General features: G+C 37.6%; 1 protein-coding gene across 1 annotated transcript in view; it reads left to right on the top strand.

The window, feature by feature from the left end:
- The first annotated feature begins 293 nt into the window (after positions 1–293).
- The window catches only part of galnt18b (UDP-N-acetyl-alpha-D-galactosamine:polypeptide N-acetylgalactosaminyltransferase 18b), a 108309-nt gene continuing 87081 nt past the window's right edge, over positions 294–21521 (top strand). The window contains exon 1 of the mRNA XM_015031422.1: positions 294–957. Coding sequence (XP_014886908.1) covers positions 720–957 — 238 coding nt within the window. The 5' untranslated portion in view covers positions 294–719. The remainder of the gene's footprint in view (positions 958–21521) is intronic.

Raw genomic sequence — 21521 nt, 5'->3', positions numbered from 1 at the left:
CACGACCTCTGCACACCTTCACATCTGATGTCTTTTTGGCTCTATCCTACGAGCTGATCCAGATTCAGAGCAGATAAGGATAAGAGTGATGAATGTTTTCTTTGGTAAACTATAGAGCAGTACTGAAGAAAAAAAAATCATTATACTTAGAATGGATTTGCAATGGGAAAAGACCATGAATGACATATAAAAATGCTCTATGTTGTTGTTTCAATAGCTGTTTATAGATTCTTTTTTTTTTTTTTTAGTTGCACGATAAGAACGATCCGATCGGATCAGAGTGAATCAGCGCGTAGCGGAGACTCGGAGGCTGTCAGTCCTCTCCATCTCTCCCATTGGCTGCAGCAGGATGCACTCTGTCCCTCCTGTTTTCTCAAACCTCAAATGCAACTGTACGCGCGGAGGTTCGCAGTAGGGCGAGAGAGAAAAGGAGAGGAGGGTCCTTCACCTGTAGATTTTTTTTTTTTGCACCACTTACCTGTCTTTCAGCAACGTAACAAATAAACCCGCGGCACTTTTAAAGTAGACGCTCTGTGCTTGGCATCTCTTTCTTTTTTTTTTTTTTTTTTTTTTGCACCGCTGCGTACTCGCCAGGAATAACTTTATTCTTACAGGATTTCTTTTTTCTTTGTGCGTGTATCTGCGTGTGCGGGAAATTGTCGCCCTGTGCCGCGATCCGAGGGGAGACTGCAGGCTGTGCTGCATGGAGGGATGTCGGCATGGCTTGCACCAGGAGAACCAAAACTTTGGTGTCCACATGCGTAATCCTGAGCGGCATGACCAACATTGTTTGCCTGCTCTATGTCGGATGGGTTACTAACTACATCGCCAATATTTACATCAAGGTCCCCATGCCTTTAGCAGTGGGAAAGTTGGAAGGGGACAAAAAAGGGGACACTCTCCGGATAATGGAGCGATTGGATCGGCTGGAGAGCGTGGTGAACCAGCACATCCAGGGTAAGATTCCTGATATCAAATTACAACTGAGGGAAAGCGGCTCAACGCAAACTGTCTTCCTCCGAGATAAAGTTTGAATGAAGTGCCTTATACTTTCCTAAATGGTATGTTTTGGTGTCTGTGTGGTTTTGCAGGGAACGCACATGTAATTCCTTGTTTTCTCTTTGGGGACAGTAAGAACATCTTTTTTTTCCCCCAGCTCTGAAAATCGCAGTTTAGACGGCGGAATAATAATAAAAAAAAAAAACAGAACAAAAGCTGCATCATTTTGCCGGAGACAAAAGGTTAGGCGACCAAACATGAGCTGTGAGCAGGCATATATAATTATATTAGTGTGTCTGACATTATTGTTGATTTCATGCACAACAAGAAGAACTTCTGGGACGTATTAAACATTACCCAAACAATTTTAAAATGTTAATAAAATATGAAAAAAATAAAATAAAATAAAACAGATTAACCTTAAAACTCCCAGTTTACATGACAATTAAAACAATCACAATGTTTATGGTTTGAAAAATGTCAGTGTTATAGTTCAGTGACGTAATTAATGCTAAAATGCATATGGCTACGAAATTCAGCTTCTGTACCTGAGGCAATCATTGCTAATGAACGTCTTAGCTTTAGCCGCAGAGCAAACAGAGATGACACAGTCTTGTTAAAATAGATTTTAAATAGTTTACTATTTCTTTACTTTTTTGCCACTATCACAAGACAAGTTCTTATTCTTGTTTCTTTTTAACATGAACAAATTAGACATACAAAAGTAAAATGCACAAAAAATAATTAGAAGATACATTTGAATAAGTATATTTTAAAGTAGTTGGATTGAAATAATTTATTTTAGCCTTGTCTAGCTAAAATAAATTCAATCTGACAGTAAGTCCTTGAGTAGAAGGCAACTGGACTTTGTCTCTTGTTTCTTTAAGATGTTTCAGCTCTAATCCAAAAGGATTCATTAGTTGTGAACATGATTGGAAGTTAGAGGCATATAAGTTGTTTTCAGAATGATCAAAATCTAATAGCGCTATTGAAGTCACTGATGGAGCAATTAGGAGATGAGTCATTAGTCCTGCTCATTATTTAGCTCATTGTATGCATCGCTGTTGCTTGATGATCCGAACGTGTCGCTAGTGAAGCCATGAGTGTTATTTTGGTCATGTCCCAAAGTGTTTATTGCTGAGAAACAGGGGAGAAGAGTCAGGATTGTACTAGGTGTTAGAAAGTGCAAATCTGAGGCCATCTGTGATGTATTTTCATGTTTAATCTGGATGACGTCTTTCTCTCCTCTCTCAAATCTGTCTTCCCTGTTCAAAATGTTCACACTGCTCCATACAAACACATTCTTGAGATGCAAGTGACCCACTCATTCTTGACTCGACGAGTTTGCTCTACTGCTCTGGGCCGTCCATTTGTGTAGCTGCTGTTTAGTTTTTTCAGTGTAAAGAACTAAACAGTCCTCACGGTCCTAGACTACGTATCACACTACTGACCTTGTGTTTGAGTGTTTTATCCTTGGGACGAACCAGTCTCTGTCTACGAGTGTTATTGGACTATAATGTTTGGAAATTATTCTCAGTTTCTTGGATACTCTCTAAGCCACAGGTGTTCCCCTGCTTCTTCTTGTGTCCCTCATTGTACAGAGTTGAACACTTTCATGAAATCCTGGATACCAGTTTGAAGTGTTTTCTTGAAGTGCAGAGCTCTCATGACTGGCACTTTATGTTTCAGTGGGTGATGTGATTGAAAAACCAGATGCTCGTCCATGTTTATAGACTTTCAATAGACTTTCCTCTCTCTCACTGTGCACAAAGCAGTCTAAAAATGTAGGTTCTTCTCTTTGGGATACTCCATTCTGAACTTGATGTTGTAGTTCACTGAGCTGATGTGATCATCAAAGGCTTCCATTTATTCGACCTGCATTTTGATCCAGGTGTCATCCATATATCTGGGCTAGTGGATAGGTGTTTTTCATTTTTAGGAGCTCATTGTCTGGCTTTCCAATTGTACTCAAAAGAAATCGGTTGAACTTGTATAGTTCTTTTCTACTCATAGCTGTTGTGGCTCAGAGAGTGGAGTAGTCTTGCAATCAGAAAGTTGTTGGTTGAATTACGTCTTTCTCCTGTCACATGTTTATTTCCTCCTGGGAAAGACACTTAACCCCAAGTCAAATGTGAGTGCATTTGGCTGCGCATGGCTCTCGTGTAAAGCACTTTGAGTGGTCAGTGGCTAGAAAAGCACTATATAAATTCAGTCCATTTACCTTTCAAACCACTAAATGGACTTTTACACTACAAGTCTCACTCACTCTGCTACTCTCACAGTAATTCACCAATATGGAGATCAGTCAGCAAGTTGGGGTTAAGTGGCTAGCCCAAGAGCTCATTAACATATTGTTTGAGCAAGCTGGAATTAAAATGGCAACATTTAAATAACCAGACAACTTCTCTTTCCATTGAGCCGTGTAAGGACACTGGTTTAAGTCTAAGCTAAAGCATCTAAATAGTTCCACCAGTTTGGTTGGACCTCTATTTGGATTCGGTGTGGATCGAGATTGGTCCTTCAGGAAAAAGCTTAACTGGTCCGATCTCTCTTTTTAAAGTTGTTGTGTAACCAAACTCGCGTATGTAAGAAATATTTAAATAACATTTTCAACTTTTCTTGCTTGCCCCTGGTAAGCTCACTAAGAAATGATTTTTCAAAGTTTAAAAATTTTTTATCTCTTCTAACATCTTTTGATTTCTGTTCCTCCTCAGTCCGTTTGGAATGCAGGGATCTTTTTAGTGCTTGAATTCCTTCTTTCTGGTGCGCACATGTTACGCTTCATCACACCTTGTTAATTTATCTCTGCTATGCCTCTTTAAAAGAGCTGTTCTCATCACGGGTGAGAGAAGGCTCATTTTGTGCAGGTCTCTGGCTGAAATGGCACAGAGCTGCTGCAGAACAGAAATCCACTCATGCTTCTTTGAGCAATAAGGCTCTGTGCTCAGCTTGGATAAACATTCCTCCTGGAGGCAGGTCTCCATTTTAGCTTGGCACCAATAGGCATTGGTGGGGTGGAGCTCTGTGGCGGTGCCCTCAGTGACATACCTCTAAAGTCCACGTTTCAGCAGTCTCCTTTACTCTGACAGAAGAGAGCATTTCATGCTACATTGATGCCAAAAAATCTGCATCTTGCTCTCTGTAAATGTTCTCCATACATCTAGCAAAAATCAAAATGTTCCAACGTATATTCTGAGGTCTTGAACACATCTGAGATACATAAAAAAGACATTTCAGTATATTGCATTCTTTCCTATTAAACACCTACAACACTTTCATCTCTCAATAACAAGGAAGCAAAAGATTTCTAAGCAACAGAACATATTGAATGATGTGTTTGAAATATCTGCATGTTAGTTCAGAAAGGCCAACATGGAGAGCTTCCCTCTGTATTTTACTACGAGAAGGGCTCCTAAAGAGCTGAAATGGCTTGGCCTTGAGTAAGAAATTTATACCTTCTAAAGCTAAAACGAAATGCTGGAAAAACGATTATCAAAATGTACAACTTGCAATGCCTTTTCAGTGGAGAAAAGTGTTGCGGCATTGAAAAAAATGTGTATTCTTGCAAATAACCATTACAAAAATATAATTACTTGTGAAATATTGGTAATGTGTAGGTGCAGCTCATATCTGTGCCAGCTATTACTAAGCCAGGAGTTGTTTATGTGAGCTTAAAATAATTGTACTTGATTCTCATCTCCCTGTCCACTTCCTGCTCAATGGGGTTTCTCCCATTGAGCTCAATTTCTCTTCAACTGGGTCAGTCAGCGAAAAGGTGGCGTTGTGAGCGAGGACGTTGATTTTCCGTACTAATTTAGAAATGTAGTCTGGCTGCAGTTTTAGCAATGTCAGCGGACGCAGTGAACAAGGCCATTCAGTCCGTGCTAGCCACGCTTCCAAATATTGAATTAAATTAACAGCCGTCTCGTTTGGCACGGCACTTCTCTCTTCGCAGCAGGGGATGGTTGTTTCGAGCACACATAATTGTTAATGTGCTTCATAACATCAAACTGGCACACTGCATATATCACAGCCAAATGTTAGTGATTGGGTATAATTTTTAACTTTTATCAGAGTCTACACCTACAAGCAACTGCTGCTCAATACCTGAGGGTTCAGAGTTTCTGTAGGAATGAGGGGCTGTTTTTTACCAGGCTGTGCTTTGTCCAAAATAACCTCTAAGGCTGACCAATTAATGGACTATATCCAAAGTTACCACATTTAAGCCAAAGAACATACCAGCCAATAGGTGGCAGTTTTGTTTATTTTTTAGATACAGGCATGATTCTTCTGTTCTTCCAGACTTTATGTTCTATAATACAACCGTATTTTAAGAAATTACTGCAAAGACATAAGTCCCTTGCAAAAGTGTTTACAACTCTTATGAAAATTATTCATGAAATGGTATTAGGATGTTTTTTAGTAGCACATCCACTGTAAATCCATCCATTATCTAACACACTTATCCTTTCAGGATTGCGAGAGGGGCTAGTAGTGCCTGTATCTCCAGCAGTCTGCGGTTGAGAGGCAGAGTCCATTTAAAGTGTACAACTAAAAATCTAAAAAGTGTGGGAAATATTTTCTTCAATTACAGCTACAAGAAATAATGTAGTTTTCAGTTGCATCGAAAAGTTTATTTTTTTTTATCTCAGTTTTCAGTATGAAGACAAAAACTTGCATCAAACACCTTATTCTACATTTTTGCTGGGTCCCTATATGCTTTATAGCAAACTCCAAATAAGGCTTCTGGACTTTTTCTGGGTTACTTTCAACTATAGATATGTTGTTGCCAATTTTCAGGAAAGGGGTTTTTTTTTTTTTTTTTTTTTTTTTATAGAATGCATGACTGACATTTGGGCTGTCAACAGATTCTCATACTTTTCCTACTCTGTCAGATGTTCAAAGTAGATTGTTTTTAATCGAATCCTACTTCAAACTTTTGCACATTTGCATTAATTGTCTGATGTGTTCCTTGGTCATCATGATCTGCTGATGTTCTCTCTGAGGACTTCAAAGAACGGTGGTGCTTATTGCCCCTAGTGTCCTGGTGCACCTGATTGTTTTTTCAGAGGACTATAAAACGATGAAACAAAGTGCGATTAGTTTAATGTTCTGAATCAAATTGTTTTCAATTCTTGTGCACATATTTTTTTACAGACTATTCCACAGTCAGTTACATCATTATTGGCTGCTTTGAGGATTGTTTTTACTATAGCTCATAAACTGCAGGCCTGCTTAAAATGAAGAGCATGCACAAAGCAAAGATTACACTCATAGTCAGTAGACCATTCTTAGAAAATAGTGCTGTGTAGCAAAATGTCGAACTGTATAGCAGTTTAAATTATTTTAAAAATACAATTGCTGCTTCTGTTTCTGCTGCAGCAGAAATATTATTGTTGCAACACCTGATTATTGTTATAGCAGCTACAATAATACTTACTATATTACCTAGATCCATTTTAATACTGATGTACAGATACACATTAAAAGAGAGGAAAACACGGAAAAGGGTGTTAACAGTGTTTAAAATCAGTTTCAGTTGGCTAACCATTTGTGGCTTCAAGTCTTCTCAGAACTCTTGTCATGAGATCTGTCAGTGTGTTTATGGAAATGTTTTTTTACCATTAGCCCAGAAGAGCAATTGTAAGATCAGAAACTAATGTTGGACGAGAAGTCCTTGCTTGCAGTCTCCCTTATCACAGTGGTGTTTTATTGAGTTCAGGTCAGAGCTTTGTGCTGGCCAGCCATATTTTTCCGTACCAAACGGGCTCATCTATGTTTTTTATGGACTTTATTTTGTTCACAGGTGAGCAGACACGTTGCAATACAAAAAGACCATCTTCAAAAACTGTTAACGCCAAGTAGGGAGCATGAAGATGTATCGTTCTAAGATGCAACCCCTGCACATTGAATTAATAGGCAGAAAGGGAATAATTAGTCATGTGAGAGAATACGTTCTTTACACCACTGCAGCCAATGCTTTGCTTTTGTACCATCGTTGAGTTGATCTGAAGACCACTTGATGTTTGTAGGTCTGCAGCTATTGACTTTGTGCCTCTGCATCCACGGAGTCTACTCTGTGATTTAACGTGGCTCCTGTCGTTTTCAGTCACTTTCCCCTTGGTATAACACTACTAAGAGTTGGCTGTGGGATAATACTGTAAGTACTGAGGAAATTTCATGACTGGAATTATACCACAGGCGGCCTCCTATTACGGCGTTACACTGGAACTCATTGAGCTCCTGGAAACGACCAGTTCTTTCAATTCTTTAACAAATGTTTGTAGTGCAAGTTTGGATACCTTAGTTCTAGATTTTCTTACTAGAGCAAGTGGCTGGAATGTACCAAGATTAATTAAAAAAGCAGAATAAGCCCCAGCTAAATAATTTAAATGTGCTTATTATCCAAAATAGAAAGTCTTCTATGTTATTTTTGCTCTTTTTAGATGATTGTCTTGGATCTGAGAAAACTGTTTGACAATTAAGTTGCTGCATTTTGTTCTTCTGTAATTGCTGTAAACGGTTGTGCATATTGCTGTCTGACATTCATAGCTTGTTGCCAAAGCTTGTTACCTTAAAAAAAGCTTAAGGGTGATATTCTTATTTTTTTTCTGCTAAGGAAATGTCCAAGGGAATTCTTGTCCCCCCAACATCGTGTAGCTGACTGACATCTCACAATAAGATGGGATGGGGGAGCATTTTACACTTTGCATGACTGGGAAAAACAGTCCACTGTCTGTATAATCCCATGAAAGGATTTGTAGATCAAAGAATTTTAAGGATCTTAAAACCCTGACTTTTTTTTTTTTTTTACCAAAAGTGTCGAATCACAAGCACCTTCCCATGCTTTTTATTTTCTAAAGAAAATATTTTGAAAGACAAACTGGAACTCATTTTGCTTCCAATGCAAGTTCTGAACTGGATCTATATGTGGGAGACTGAATCTCAAATAAAGTGAAGAGGCAGAGACATTTTACTTACCTAAGAATACATTTTATTCCTAAGCTGGGATGTCAAACAAGTACAGAAGTTGTAAATTCTGACTCACACTTTTCATTTTCATACTACTGTGACTCCCACACTTGATCTGTCCGTGCTCACATTTCCCATCACATGCACTTTGTATTAGAGCTCTGCAGGCTGACTCACTGCTGACAGCAGAGATGTATCTGGTGTCAGCTTCTCACTCGCTGTGAGACAGAAATATTCCACGATGTAATAAAGTTAGGCGGGCTGTTACCAAGACAAAAGCAACATGGCGACAGCATTGTAAAGTGGCTCCACTTTCTCTTAGATTAAGCACCGTCAGTCGTGGAGTATCTTAATGGAGATGTGTGCTGAGCAGGTTTCCACACGCCCACCATAAGTCCTGTTCTGTGGACTATTAGCTTTAAGGTTAAAGTCAAGCATTAAGTGAAACTCTGGCAACTTCTTAAAGAAAAATCCTTTGTTGCATGGTTTGGAAATAACCTGCATCTCTTCTTGAAATACTTCCATCCATCCATCCATTTTCTGAACACCCTTATCCCTCAGTGGGGTCGGGAGGGGTGCTGGTGCCTATCTCCAGCTAACGTTCTTGAAATACTTGAATACCTGAAATACTTTTGACTTTGCATGATGGTTGACTTTTAAAAAAAGTTGTTTGTGAATGCCGAATCAATTCTTACAGATGATGTGTTGCTATTGATCTCTTCTTCAGCAGGATTGAACATAATGACCATGTTCTCGCTTACAGCAAAGGTTCTATTGTTTACGCAGACTTGGGACGTTTACTGTGAATGAGAAAATCTTGTTCCTGTCCTAACAGGCTGTATTGGAGAGCATCATTAGATATGGTGAGTGGGGTAATGATCAATCTTCCTGCACAGTCCAAAGCTGAACTGCTGCGACTCGTACAGGTTGCCATGAAAGTGATTGGGATGGCTGGAAACCCTTCCTTTGACTTCGTTCATGAACAATCTGTTCTCAGACAGGCGCAGAGAGTTTTATCAGATCCTTTATACATGCTGTTTTCCGAGTAGAAGATTTAGAGTGCAAAGTGAATCAGTTTAAACATTTGTTCATCTTGTTAAATAACATTAAGAAAAGACACGTCTTGTTTTATTTCTTAGTTTTTTATTTTAATATTTTTTACCCTAAATGATGGGATATGTGTATGTTTCTTCATGTGACTGGGAGGGTTAGCGCTATGCAGATTTACTGCTTGTTGTGTTGCCAAGGTGGTTATTGAATCAGCTCCAGAGTCCAAGACAGATTTTCCCATGGGAACAAAACAGTGTGATTGGTTTGATTGATTTAATTGATTCTGTCTGATGCATCATCAAAAATACACAAACTTGCAGAAAAAAATGTCAGCAATTATAGGAAAGGTTTGATTGGTTTATTTCCCGGTGCCAATACAGGATTTTTCTACAGAATATTGAGAAAGATATACATAACTTTCAACATGTTCAATGTTATTTATATGATTTATGGGTGAATAAAAGTAGTTTTAAATATAAATCTAAAAAAAAAAAATAAAGAAAAATATGCGGCTTAACTGTACGCTCAACTTTTGCAATGTGGGTATATCTTGGTTTAGGCGCAGAATAACATCAGCTGGAGGCTTTACACACAAAGAATTGACGACCACTAATGCTGTGGATCTAGAGAGAATGTCCCATTTTTTCATGGTTATTTTTAATTACTACCCTCGTGACTAAAAATTATAGGCCATGCAGAATCTCAGGATACTGTAAAATATCTTCCTGTGTATATACGGAGCTAAAAAAGACACACAAACTGCTCGGTTGGTTTAGTTCAAAACATCTGATTAGTCTACAGCCTCATATTTAATGGGAGACGTGGAGCTTTACCAAAGCCAAGTCTGAGCAAGATTAGGTTTGAAAGAATGTGACCTGTTGTTCATTTTACCCGTGTGAGAATAAGTGTGTACTGTGATTCATATTTTAGCAGCCATGAAGCTTGTGAGACCACATCAATACATGTTCGTATAGCTGAAAATGACTGTGACGTGATCGCTTCAAATAAGTCCCGCCACCAAGTCAACTGGGAGTCTCTGCAAATTGGTGAATCTGCTGATGCTTAGAGGACAGTTATATCTGGGTATTTATCTGCTGGGATTCTAGCAGAGCGCTAATCAGTGCAGCGCTGGCTTAAATGAGTTTTGGAAACACAGTGGTGGCTGCTTGTTGAGCCACATGATGGTTTGCATGTTTGTACAGGCTGTGGTATGCAACGCCACATGATTCACTAGGCCATTTAGAGAACAAGCACAAAGCTGTACATTTATAGGATGACATCCTTTTTCCTCCTTTTAAAATCAAAATTTAGAAAGTCTTTGAGTGGTGGAGTTTTATATGTGAATAAATGTAATGAATGCATGGAAAACCTAACAAGCAAAAGAAGTTTATGAGACACTGAGCATACAAAGTGTCTATTAAACTGTTTACTTTTAGAGATGATTTGTCTGTTTCAGTTCGCTATGCCAGTTCTTAAGCAGAGTTTCATTTGAGGATTTATTACTGCAGCAGGTACAAGATTGATGCTCCAAACTAAATAAATGCTGCTGATATGATGAAGTAACATTCTGTTCTTTAGATCTCACGTTCATTTATCATATGTAAATGTGATTTTACCTGGTGCATTGTTGTCTAAATTTTTCCTCTTAAGTTTGCAGGGTTAAAAAGTAAAAGACTGTAATTAAGTTTGCTAATGTGTTGTTCGGATGCTGCTAATTACCCAGAGTTTTTCTGCGGAGTGACAAACATTAGGAAGATGACTGATTTTTGTGGACATAACTTGCTTATCTAATTAGTCTTAATAAGGGACAGGTGGTGCAGGTGATGATGAGGAGAGGAGGAACAGCTGAGGACTAGTGCAGAGAAAAAAAAAATGTTTAGTGACGGAACAGGTTTAGACTGGCAGGAAAGCAGGAGCACCTTAAATGAAAATGTTACGGTGCTTATTCACTTAGTCTTTCTGAAGATAATTTCTCATGTCCAATTTTGAGCTTGGAATGAAAATCAAGGAACATAAATTGTGAAAAATCACACCAAGATTCTTCAGATCAGATCTAAAGCTAAAGAATCTAAAGGCACTTTTCCACTGGCAAGTCGCTCACCGGTTTCACTCCAGGTAGTGAGCTACTCCATTATGAAGTCTGTTCCTTACTATTGTGGGCAGACCGTGAACGTGCAGCAGCTATGGTCATCTCTCCACTCATGTTTGCAGTGTCGTGGAAATCCTTTAATAAAGGGGAGAGAAACTGCTGGAATAGAGAAAGTTCAATCTTTCAAAAGGCTCTATTCAAAGGAAAAAGCATTCAAAGTCTCTTTTCCCTGGAAGTCAGAAAAGCAGAGCCCTGAAATGAAGTTGTACACAATCCTTTATACGCTTCACATTTAACCATGTTTTTACACACAGAGGCATTGGAGAAAAGACCAAAAGGGGAACAAACTCAGCCCCTGTCAGTAACAAAAAAAAACAGCTCGGTGCATAGAGATACAATTTAAGCCAACACCTGCTTGAACTCCTCTTGCTCTCTGTGGTTTTCACCCTCATTGTCTGACTTTTTTGGGCGCACCTGCTATGTGAAGTATGTGCTAAACTTCTGCTTGCATTTGTGAACTTATAAAAAAAAACTTTTGTTTTTTAAATGTGCAACGTTTTAGATTTAAGTAATGCAGTCAAAATATTTAAACCAATAGACACGCATGAACTTTGTTATTCTTTTAATCCAAAGGAAAAATAAAATTCACATCACAAGCTAATAATATGTAGTTCCGGTGTCCCACAGAACTGGAACTACTGATTGGCTCATGCACAGTTACATGAGCCAATCAACTAATGCAATCAAGGTTCTTTGGTGTCGTACCTAGCTCGGTCCTTCTAGTGGTTCCCCTGAAATGGGTATGGAAATCTGAGAACAGGCAGGTCGAGCCATGCCGAATCTGCTAATGGAAAATCTGACTGTGGTAGACCGGGACCACACCAGTTACAGTTGCTTTTGTGGAAAAGCGCCTTTAGGAAACTAATGTGTCTTCAGGTTTCAGGAATCTTTTCATCAGTGCAATAATCAATGTATCACTTTTGCTGGAATTCAGCTGCAAGCAGTTTACATGTCACCATTTCTTAATCTCAGACTTCAGTTGCATTTTGCTGTGCACATTCACTGAAAATGAAGCACTGATATCAACACAGCAACACTGAATGTAATCGATACTGCAGACACTGCTGTGTTGAACTGACTGGAGAGGTATGGTAAGATGCAGCTCCACAAAAACCTCAGAAGAAGACACTGAACCTACTTTTTCACATGTAAACAAAAGTAGAGTTGCTAGATTTTAGCAGCTGTAGGATTTCTTTTCTCTATGGGTTAGTGTTAGGGTTAAGGGTTAGCTATTTCTCCTGCTGGTACAGGACATGCATGTTTGTTTTGCTTGAATTGACCTGTAATGGCCTGCACTATGGTCTGCTTCCTCCTTTTACATTGGTGTCCAGTCTGCTCGGCGTGAACATATACAGATACATTCTGGTGCAGTTACACATGTGCACCAGAATTTAAATCAAGCAAACTGAAACCTAGGTTTTTTGGTGGTCTGCATCACAGTTCAATTAATATTCAGACTTCACCTAACAAACTAGACGTTGGTGTGAATGCACCCTAAGTGAAATGGGATTTTACTTCTAAAAGACAAAAGAACATTATCTCAGCAAGAGGGATTGAACTGGCTCCGTTGTGCACACTCCTTCAAAAATGCAGCCAAATCAGTGACGTATCCACTAAGGACCATGCACTCCAAAGCTAAGAATATAAGCTAAGAGAATCACAATAGTGCTGATTTGACATGGAGATTTAATGAGTAAATGCTGGATATGCTCTTTTAACATATTTATTTGCTACTGCACATTTATGTTGTCAGGTACTAATGACATGGTAAACTTTGATTGCTCTGACAGATTGTGTGAGAAATTTTTCCCTCTACTGCTTGTAATCACTTTTAGCTGGATCTTGTGCCTGCGAGCCAGAATAGAAAGAACCTATTGATCTAAAGTTAATAAAGGGGCTGAATGAAATTTACAAAAGTGTAGAAATCAATAAGAGCAGAAAAACATTTGGAGCAAAACCAACACTGACATTCAAGGTTAGTGACTGTAAAGTAAAAACAAGACAAAGGTACAACTAAACTCCAAATCCTAAATGTGAAGATAAGCGTTGGGGGTAAAGTGACTCACAACAAACCTTTTCATTAAGTTTTTTTTCTTTTAAAATATTGAATGGGCAATGTTTCCTGCAACGGTTTAAAAATATGTGGCATGAAACAACAGTTTTACATTCGGTTAAACAATATAATTTTGATAAATTGCAAAACAGCTGATTGGAGGCATGCTAAATTAATATTTTTCCATTTTGGGAATGTGGTATTATTTTCCCATAACTGCAGAAAGCTGCATAAGATGACTCTGGACATATTTAAAGAGATAAGTAAATCCATATTGAGACACTTAAATGCCTTAATTGGACATAGCTACACCATTATTTGCTCATTACCTCATAATCTGCTGTGGATTTCTTTAATATTGTCAATCTGCAGAAGGTGTGAGGCAGAGTTTGTGGAGAAAGGCTGGAATGTAAAATGGAGCAATAATGTATAATTTCATTGAATGGGGTTGTGGTTGCAGGCTGAACAGTCCGCTGGAGAACATTTTGTAATGAGAATAATCAATTATTTTGGCTTCCGAGGGCTAAATCATCATAAATGGACAAAATTACACTGAAAAAAGGCTCTTACAAGGGCTTTGAATCAAAGACTGTCCCTTGAGACTTTATAAGTGCATCAGTTGGCTTTTGCAGAAGCTTTTTAGAGTAGTTTTCTACCCAATTGAGTTTTTGAAATTGTTTCTGCTGGTGAGTCAGAAATCTGGGTTGAAACGGCATGAAGGTTATATTACAACCTGATTTTATAGCAAGCTATTCACTCATTGCTTCACTGTGAAAAACCTATAAACATCCTGAACTTAATGAATTAAACTAATCAAATCACCATTTTTTAAATTGATTTCCGGCAGTAAAGTCAGCAGTTTTGGGGGCATTTGATTTGTTTACTTAAGAAAGATGCCAACATAATAACCATTGCTCGTTGCTGTATCCACTATTTAATGTTCTCTTAGTAAAACGCCTCTACATCCCGAACTGTCTTAGAAACAAAATAGACGTTTAAGCAATGACGAAACAACAGAAAATGACACCACAATACTTTTGGCTCAAGATTTAATGCTTCAAAGTCATAAAATGTTTGCAGTGAGGGAGAGCTTAAATTTTTTTACTCCCAGTCTCTTGTAAAAGTTTTACGTCTCGATCCTGGAAAGTATCTAGTATATTCAGTGAAGGTAAGTAGCAATAAACAGTGAAGTGTTTTGTTGCTACATCAGCCTTTTCTTATTCCTCACCACTTTTTCATAATTAATGGCACTAAATTAGAAAGTGTGCTCTGGCTCAAACCCATATGCTATTATATACCAGCTGTTTTCTTCACATATACAATCAATGTCAGGCTAATATTTTCTCTCTTCTGATGAGAGGGACTCAAACAATCTCTCTCTACTCCATTTCAAAGTCAAGGTTTTTTTTTTTTCTGTAATGTTCTAGCTTATAATAACTATTATTGTTGAGGCTGCCAATAAGAAATGCTTATTTCAGTAGCTATGGCTCTATGTGTGGACACACCTGTCAGAATGAATTAAAGCAATCAGATGAAAGTAATCCCACACTCCTACAGTAGTTCTCTCATTAGATGCAACATGATAAAACTTTGAGGAAAGAAATAACTTTAAAATAAAGTACTGAACAACAATGTTTTTATGGCATTGTAGGTGTGATTCACCTTCTTCACAATAAAAGTAAATTTCTTGTGTTAAAGAGGAGATTAACCAAAATCAGATTTAGATATTCCAGTCATCTCAATTCCGTATTTCTTTGCTTATTACCTCCACATTTAATGATATTATAATATTTTATATGCTTAATAGTAATCCTGTATATGTTGGGGGAAAAGAGTGCACACATCAGGTATGTGCATTTCATGATTTAGTAGATGGGACCTTTGCTGCAGAGAGCTTTGAATATATTGAGAGAAACAGAAAAAGTGCTAGATGCTATAACTACTGTCCACTGAGGGTGATTTCACGGATTCAAGGAAGCCTTTTATTATGAGGATGACTTTAAAGTCATGCTGCTTTAGAAGGTTTTAAAAAAGAAATAAGGCAGCGAAAAATCATTATTTCTGGTATATTGTTTGGAATGACAGCTTTATCAATTTTAGATCTAAAGTATTTAAATGATTTACGTTTTATCTAGAATGCAGAAGCAGAGCAACACTAACTATTGGAAAAACTTGGTTCAAATTTCACCCCGCTTTTTTTTGTTCTTTAGCTTTCTTATTTAACTTTTGAAAGCATATCAAACTTTATGGACAACGTAGTGTAGCCATTTTCACTTTTAGTCAAAAACACAACTATCTCAAATTTGTATTTTAGCTACAGATATCTGACAGTTTCTGCGTGTAAAAATGCTAATTTCAGCCAGCCAGTGTTCATTTTAAGTGGGAAGAATATATTTGTGTAATATATTTATTACCAGGGCTGCACAGTGGCGCAGTTGGTAGAGCTGTTGCCATGCAGCAAGAAGGTTCTGGGTTCGATTCCCGGCCCCGGTCTTTCTGCATGGAGTTTGCATGTTCTCCCTGTGCATGCGTGGGTTTTCTCCGGGTACTCCGGTTTCCTCCCACAGTCCAAAAAACATGACTGTTAGGTTAATTGGTCTGTCTAAATTGCCTGCCCCTAGGTGTGTGCGCATGGTTGTGTGTCTGTGTTGCCCTGCGACAGACTGGCGACCTGTCCAGGAACGTAAGCTGGTGATAGGCACCAGCACCCCTCCCGACCCCACTGAGGGACAAGGGTGTTCAGAAAATGGATGGATGGATATTTATTACCATCCAGCTGAGATCACAGATATGTCAAGAAATGATGAACCCACCCAGACCTCTTTCACAAAACACTTTAGACTAGTTTGAGAAGATCTTTTCATACTTCAGGTTTTTTTTTTAAGGAAAAGTTTCTATTAACCTTTAAAACCAGTATGTGACGTAGTGACAGAGGCAGGTTGTTGAGTGTGTGTTAAGTGAAGTGGAAGTGGAGCTTGTGCTGCTGATTTATAATTAAAAGAGCTGCTGTCATGGTCTCATGATGTCGACCTTATTTATTAAGACACTTATCATCCACGAAGGCGAGAAATTTGAGACAGCTTAAGGAAGACCTCATCATTACCATCATGTTTTATGTTGCATATCCAATAGTAAGGAATGAAATTTGATATATTTTTGTGTCTTAGAAAGAATGCTGTTTAAGTTAGCCTTACAAATAGAAAGACTCCCGTTCTCAATGTCTGAAAAGTTCGTTTTTACCATGGAGAACTAATTTATGACTATGTGGCTTCTCTGGTTAATAAATTGAAAACCGCTTGCCATAAGTGGAACAGCGAATTCTGCAGCTTGTTGCTCTTTTCATTAAATGGTGCAACAACACAGAAAAAAAAACAGCAAAAGACAATAACGTACTGCTGTGGCTACACAGACTCAAAACCAGGATTAAAACGTTTTCAGATAACATGCCAGTAAATGAATGATGCATGCAAGAAATGTCTATTTTTTTTTTTTGGGGGGGGGAGAAATTTCTCCTTGTTTTGTTGCTCGATGGTTTGTTTTTTCTTACTCATTTTCATCAAACAAGATAAGTGCTCCATTTTCAAGCTTGGTCAAAAATTAAAGCCAAACAAGCAGCTCTTGTGTGACATCACCAAAAGACATTACGTTTCAAAAATGTAAAATTTCACATTTTTGGAAAAAGATTAAACTTACATTAAACGAATAAAAAGGGCATTGCACAACTTTGTGTTGGTAAACCTGTAATTCAAGACTCTTTTGACAGAATGAGGTTGATTGAGAAGAAACTATTTCCTATGCTGGTGCTGCCCGTGTTCACCGACCATGACCCATCTGACACCTGCTCCGGATTGTCTTCCAGAACCATGTGGACCCACATGGGGTGTGCTGCCTGCATGACTAATGTCTATAGTCTGCAAACAATTCCAGCCTCAGCCTCACATGGAAACAAGAACTTTAAATAAATTCAGCGACGTCTCACCTAGAGCGTGATACGGGGAATTTAAACTGGAACTCTGTTAGGAAAGATCTTTTCACGTGCATCACATTTAAACAAGTTGGTTTTGTCCAGTTCTGCAGTTTCAACACAGAACAGGAACCTTTTACTTAGTGTTTTGGTCTCAATCAGCGAGAACGCAAACTCTATTAGATCAGCTATTATTGATTTGAGGGAGGGATTAAGACGGAAGAGATGGACTCCAAAGTCAGACTGAATTTTGGTCCTAAAAACTAAAATTGTCTTGTGTAGCTAGAGGTTAGGTAGAAACAAATGTTTTTAGATTTTTATTCGTAACTATTTAGGAACTATATAAACACAGCAGTGATTGTGACAAAATGAGGCACAGATCAGTTACTTTGCAATGACAAAAACCCCCTGAAATAATTAAAATTATATTTGTGCACAGACATTCTTTCACTAAATTATTATTCCATGATATTCAGAAAAGTATGCAACTTATTTTTTTACATCAGTGTTTTGTTTCGAACAAAGACAGTTTTCCTTCTTGCAGAGTCACTGAAGTGCAAAGCATTTTATTTTAACTGCAAACGTTTTTATTATAACTTAAACCACATATGCTTGATATATAAGGACCATGATGTGTGCTGCATGAAAACAGAATTAATATTTTTTTTGCCTGATAACTTGAATAGGGCACACCTGTTGTTAGTGCATAGAGTTAATGAATTATGTCAAGAATGGATTTTAATACTTTTATTTTGTTTTAATGCTCTCACAGTTAATTTGTTTTGCAATCAGTCAGTTATTAATTCTTCTATTTATCCGCTACACAAACTCTCCTGACATTTCCCGTACAGCTCCACCATCTGCGCTGCACTGACCCTGACCCCTTCTGCCTTTCCAGTTCTGCTGTTCCTCTGGCAGCTCTGGTTACCTTTTTCCCCATTTTCTCATTACCTCTTTACACACACACATGCGCATGCACACACACATTGGAGTTACTCTCCCTCGTTTGGCAGTCACAACCTTGATTGCTTCGATCCCCAATGGCACTGCCACGGTCTTCACTTCTTACAAATGTTGTACTTTTTTCCCCCCTCTTACTTTTTTAAGATTCTTTTGCTCTTTTAACTAGTTGTTGTGTTTTTCTAGGGTTTTCTGTCACCACAGTGTTTGGATGTGGAATTACAACACATTCATTTAATTGTTTTTTGTGTATTTTTCCCACTGTTAAGTGCCTTGTTCTGGTGATATTACCTCAGCTAATCATGTTAGGGGTCATATTGAATGACAGAGTGATGGGAAAAGTATTTTTTACCCCTTTACAGATTTATTTGTGTATTTATTTTGTCACACTCAAGAATTTCAGATCCTTACATTTTTAAATCAGACAAAGATAACCCCCCAAAAACCTACTAGAATTCAAATTATAATTTTATTTATTTAGGAAAAAGCCATCAAAACCAATTCATGTATAAAGCAATAAATCCTCTATGTTTAAATTTGTAAGTTATAAGAATACAAAGTTTTGTAATATGTAGTTACCAGGGAAACAAAGACCTCATTTTACACCTCAGACAACTCTGGAGTTATGATATATAAAAATAATAATAATACACTCTATCACTTGCACTATATTTCACAACTGGACTGATTCCTTTATAAAGCATAACACCCCATTGCAGGTTAAACCTTTTCAAGCCTCTTTCAGCTGCCTAATTGATATTAGGTCACAAAACAGATCAATAAACTGATCGTGCTTTTATTTTTTTTTTCCAGCCATTTTGGACTTTCAGTTTTAAAAATGAATTTGAGTTCAGACAGTGATTTTCAACCTAGATTCCAGTTTGTATTAAAATCGAGTTCTGTGTGAAGATCAAGGTCTTTCAGTGCTGTTATTACTCTGTGGACTTTTCTTTAAATCTTTCCATGGGATACAGAAAAATAAAATCCTGTTGGTTGACTATTCCTTGCATTTTTAAAGTGATTTAACGGCAGCATTTTCAAATTGCCTCAGTATTTCAAATACATATTTGAAGATAAACTATTTCTTTCATTGCAATTCATATTTAACACAGTGTGTAACGAGGCTCCTAAATTTTCTCTTCCAAATATTTATGAAAGATTTGTTGAAATGTTGCAAGACGACCACATTTAGGGTTTGTAAAGAAGATTTGCACAAATAAAAGCTTAAATAGCATTTTATGTTTCCAAAATTTATAGAGATCAAACATTCCACCTTTAATCTATCAAACAAGTGAATGTCCTTTTTATTTTGGCTTGCCAATGCAAACATTTAGGTAAATGACATATCACAGCACAGCTTTAACAACTCATAAAGCAATGCAGTGCATTAATAAAATATGAAATGATTACAAAACGTTGTAAAAAGCATACATCCATCAGTTCGAGTTAGTCGCTAAATCACTCTTTGTGTTGCATCAACAATGCTTTGAAAATGCAATAAAAACACAAAGGACTTTTGTTTGAAATTATATGAAAAATCAATTAATTAATTAATTAATGCCCCCATAAGTCTAAATCCTCAATGAGCAAAATCTGAAGTCATTTTGCAACTTGCTGCTGAAACTCTGTGTAAATCAGCTGCAACATGTGTTTCTGCTTTAACCATTACATAGCTCTGCAGCAGTCTGTTCCAGCTGCTAGAGGAACTATTAGAGGACATCCCACAATATCTCTTGAATGCAAATTCTTGGCATTTAAAAGATACAATCCCTTTAAGAGGTTGGATCTGTCAAATAATTGGGGTATTATAAACCCAAAATATTACAAAATGCAAAATTTCATCCTTCTGAAACTCTTCTTAATGAGTCTTAACATCACCGATTACATCTTTTAAATGTTGTGGACAAGTGCCAGTGGGAATCTTGGAGGTTGCATAATAGCTTTTTGTTTTTGACCTTTCCTTCTAAAGTGTTACAGCAATTTATTCATTTAGAAAGCCTGCAGTGCTAAAAGTCCTCAAAAACAAATTATTCTTCGCAGAGAAAAGGTTGCTTCCAGCCTATGTGAATACTTTGCTTGTGGCCAAGATTTTTCTTTCTTTGCTTGACAAGCTGCCCTGTGACAAAGCCATTAAAGTGTGTCAAGAGTTTTAAGTGCTTCAGACAGAGGGGAGACAGAGGGAATATAATTGTCTTGACATTGATGCTGTGTTTCTTTTAACATTAAACTATACAAAAATAAAACAGTCAGTTCAATTTTGAAATGTAAATATTATTTTTGTCGTCGTTTTTCTTATGTCTGACAGCTCTCTGCAGCATTTTTATTTCCTAAAACCACATGACCACAATGTTAACATGTAGCTGCACAGAGCCCCGTAGTGGCCACCAGAAACAAGCCAAAAGCGTTTTTTTTTTTTTTTTTTTTTTGCCTGGCCTGAGGTGCAAACCAAAACTGTGCAAAAACTCCCCTGTCATGTGGCTTCTGTGAGCCGTCTGCTCAGTGGTGATAAGAACTCGACTGTTTCACTTCTTGCAACAAAGCACAGAGTTTTGGTACTAATTATGTATCCCATTATGCTCCTACTGAAATTAATGTCGAGCCTGCACAAAATCATCACTGGTGATTGCAAGCACAGGGCAGTACATGCTGCCTTTCTCAAAATGATTTTTAAAACACAAGAGCACTTATGCTCTTCTGCGATTACAGACATGAAACAGAATACAAATAGGCTTATATATCGTATTTCTCTATGTGGTCCTCATGTTGGCAGTTTGATTCTGCAGCCTCAGGTGGACTGACAGTAAAGGCTCAATGGCTGGTCACTAGTTCCTGGCAAAAACTTTTAATTAAAATTTTTGTGATGCACAAAAATAGCTTCATGCGTATCTTTCTTTTGTTTTGTTTTTTTTTGCTTTCATGTGCTTGAGAGAATCATAGAAATGTCAAATTCTTTCCAAACGATAAATGATTCATTATACACTCAATCCTCTTTTACATTGTCTTTTTTCCTTTTTTTTTGGCTGCAGTCATAGTCTTCCCAGCAGTAAATTGGTGGTTTCAGTTCTGCCTGCTGGTTGAACAGTGTAGCATCTGTACAAGCGGACAGTAAACTGTGTTCTCCATTATACTTCAGCTCCTGGACCGGCACAGACAGCAAACAAGCTAACAAGTCGATACATCCAATCTGTGCTTTGATTGTTCCCTCCGAACCTCCCGGATTGTAAGGTGTTTTTCTCTGTGTTGTGATTCCAATCAGTGAGTAATGTACAGGCATCCGCTGTATTTATGCTCTCTCTCTCTCTGTGTGTATATATATATATATATATATATATATATATATATATATATATATATATATATATATATATATATAT

This window comes from Poecilia latipinna, unplaced genomic scaffold, assembly GCF_001443285.1.
Source record: "Poecilia latipinna isolate Pla-1442-1.1 unplaced genomic scaffold, P_latipinna-1.0 Scaffold207, whole genome shotgun sequence".
NCBI lineage: Eukaryota > Metazoa > Chordata > Actinopteri > Cyprinodontiformes > Poeciliidae > Poecilia > Poecilia latipinna.
This window is presented reverse-complemented; position numbering and strand designations above follow the sequence as displayed.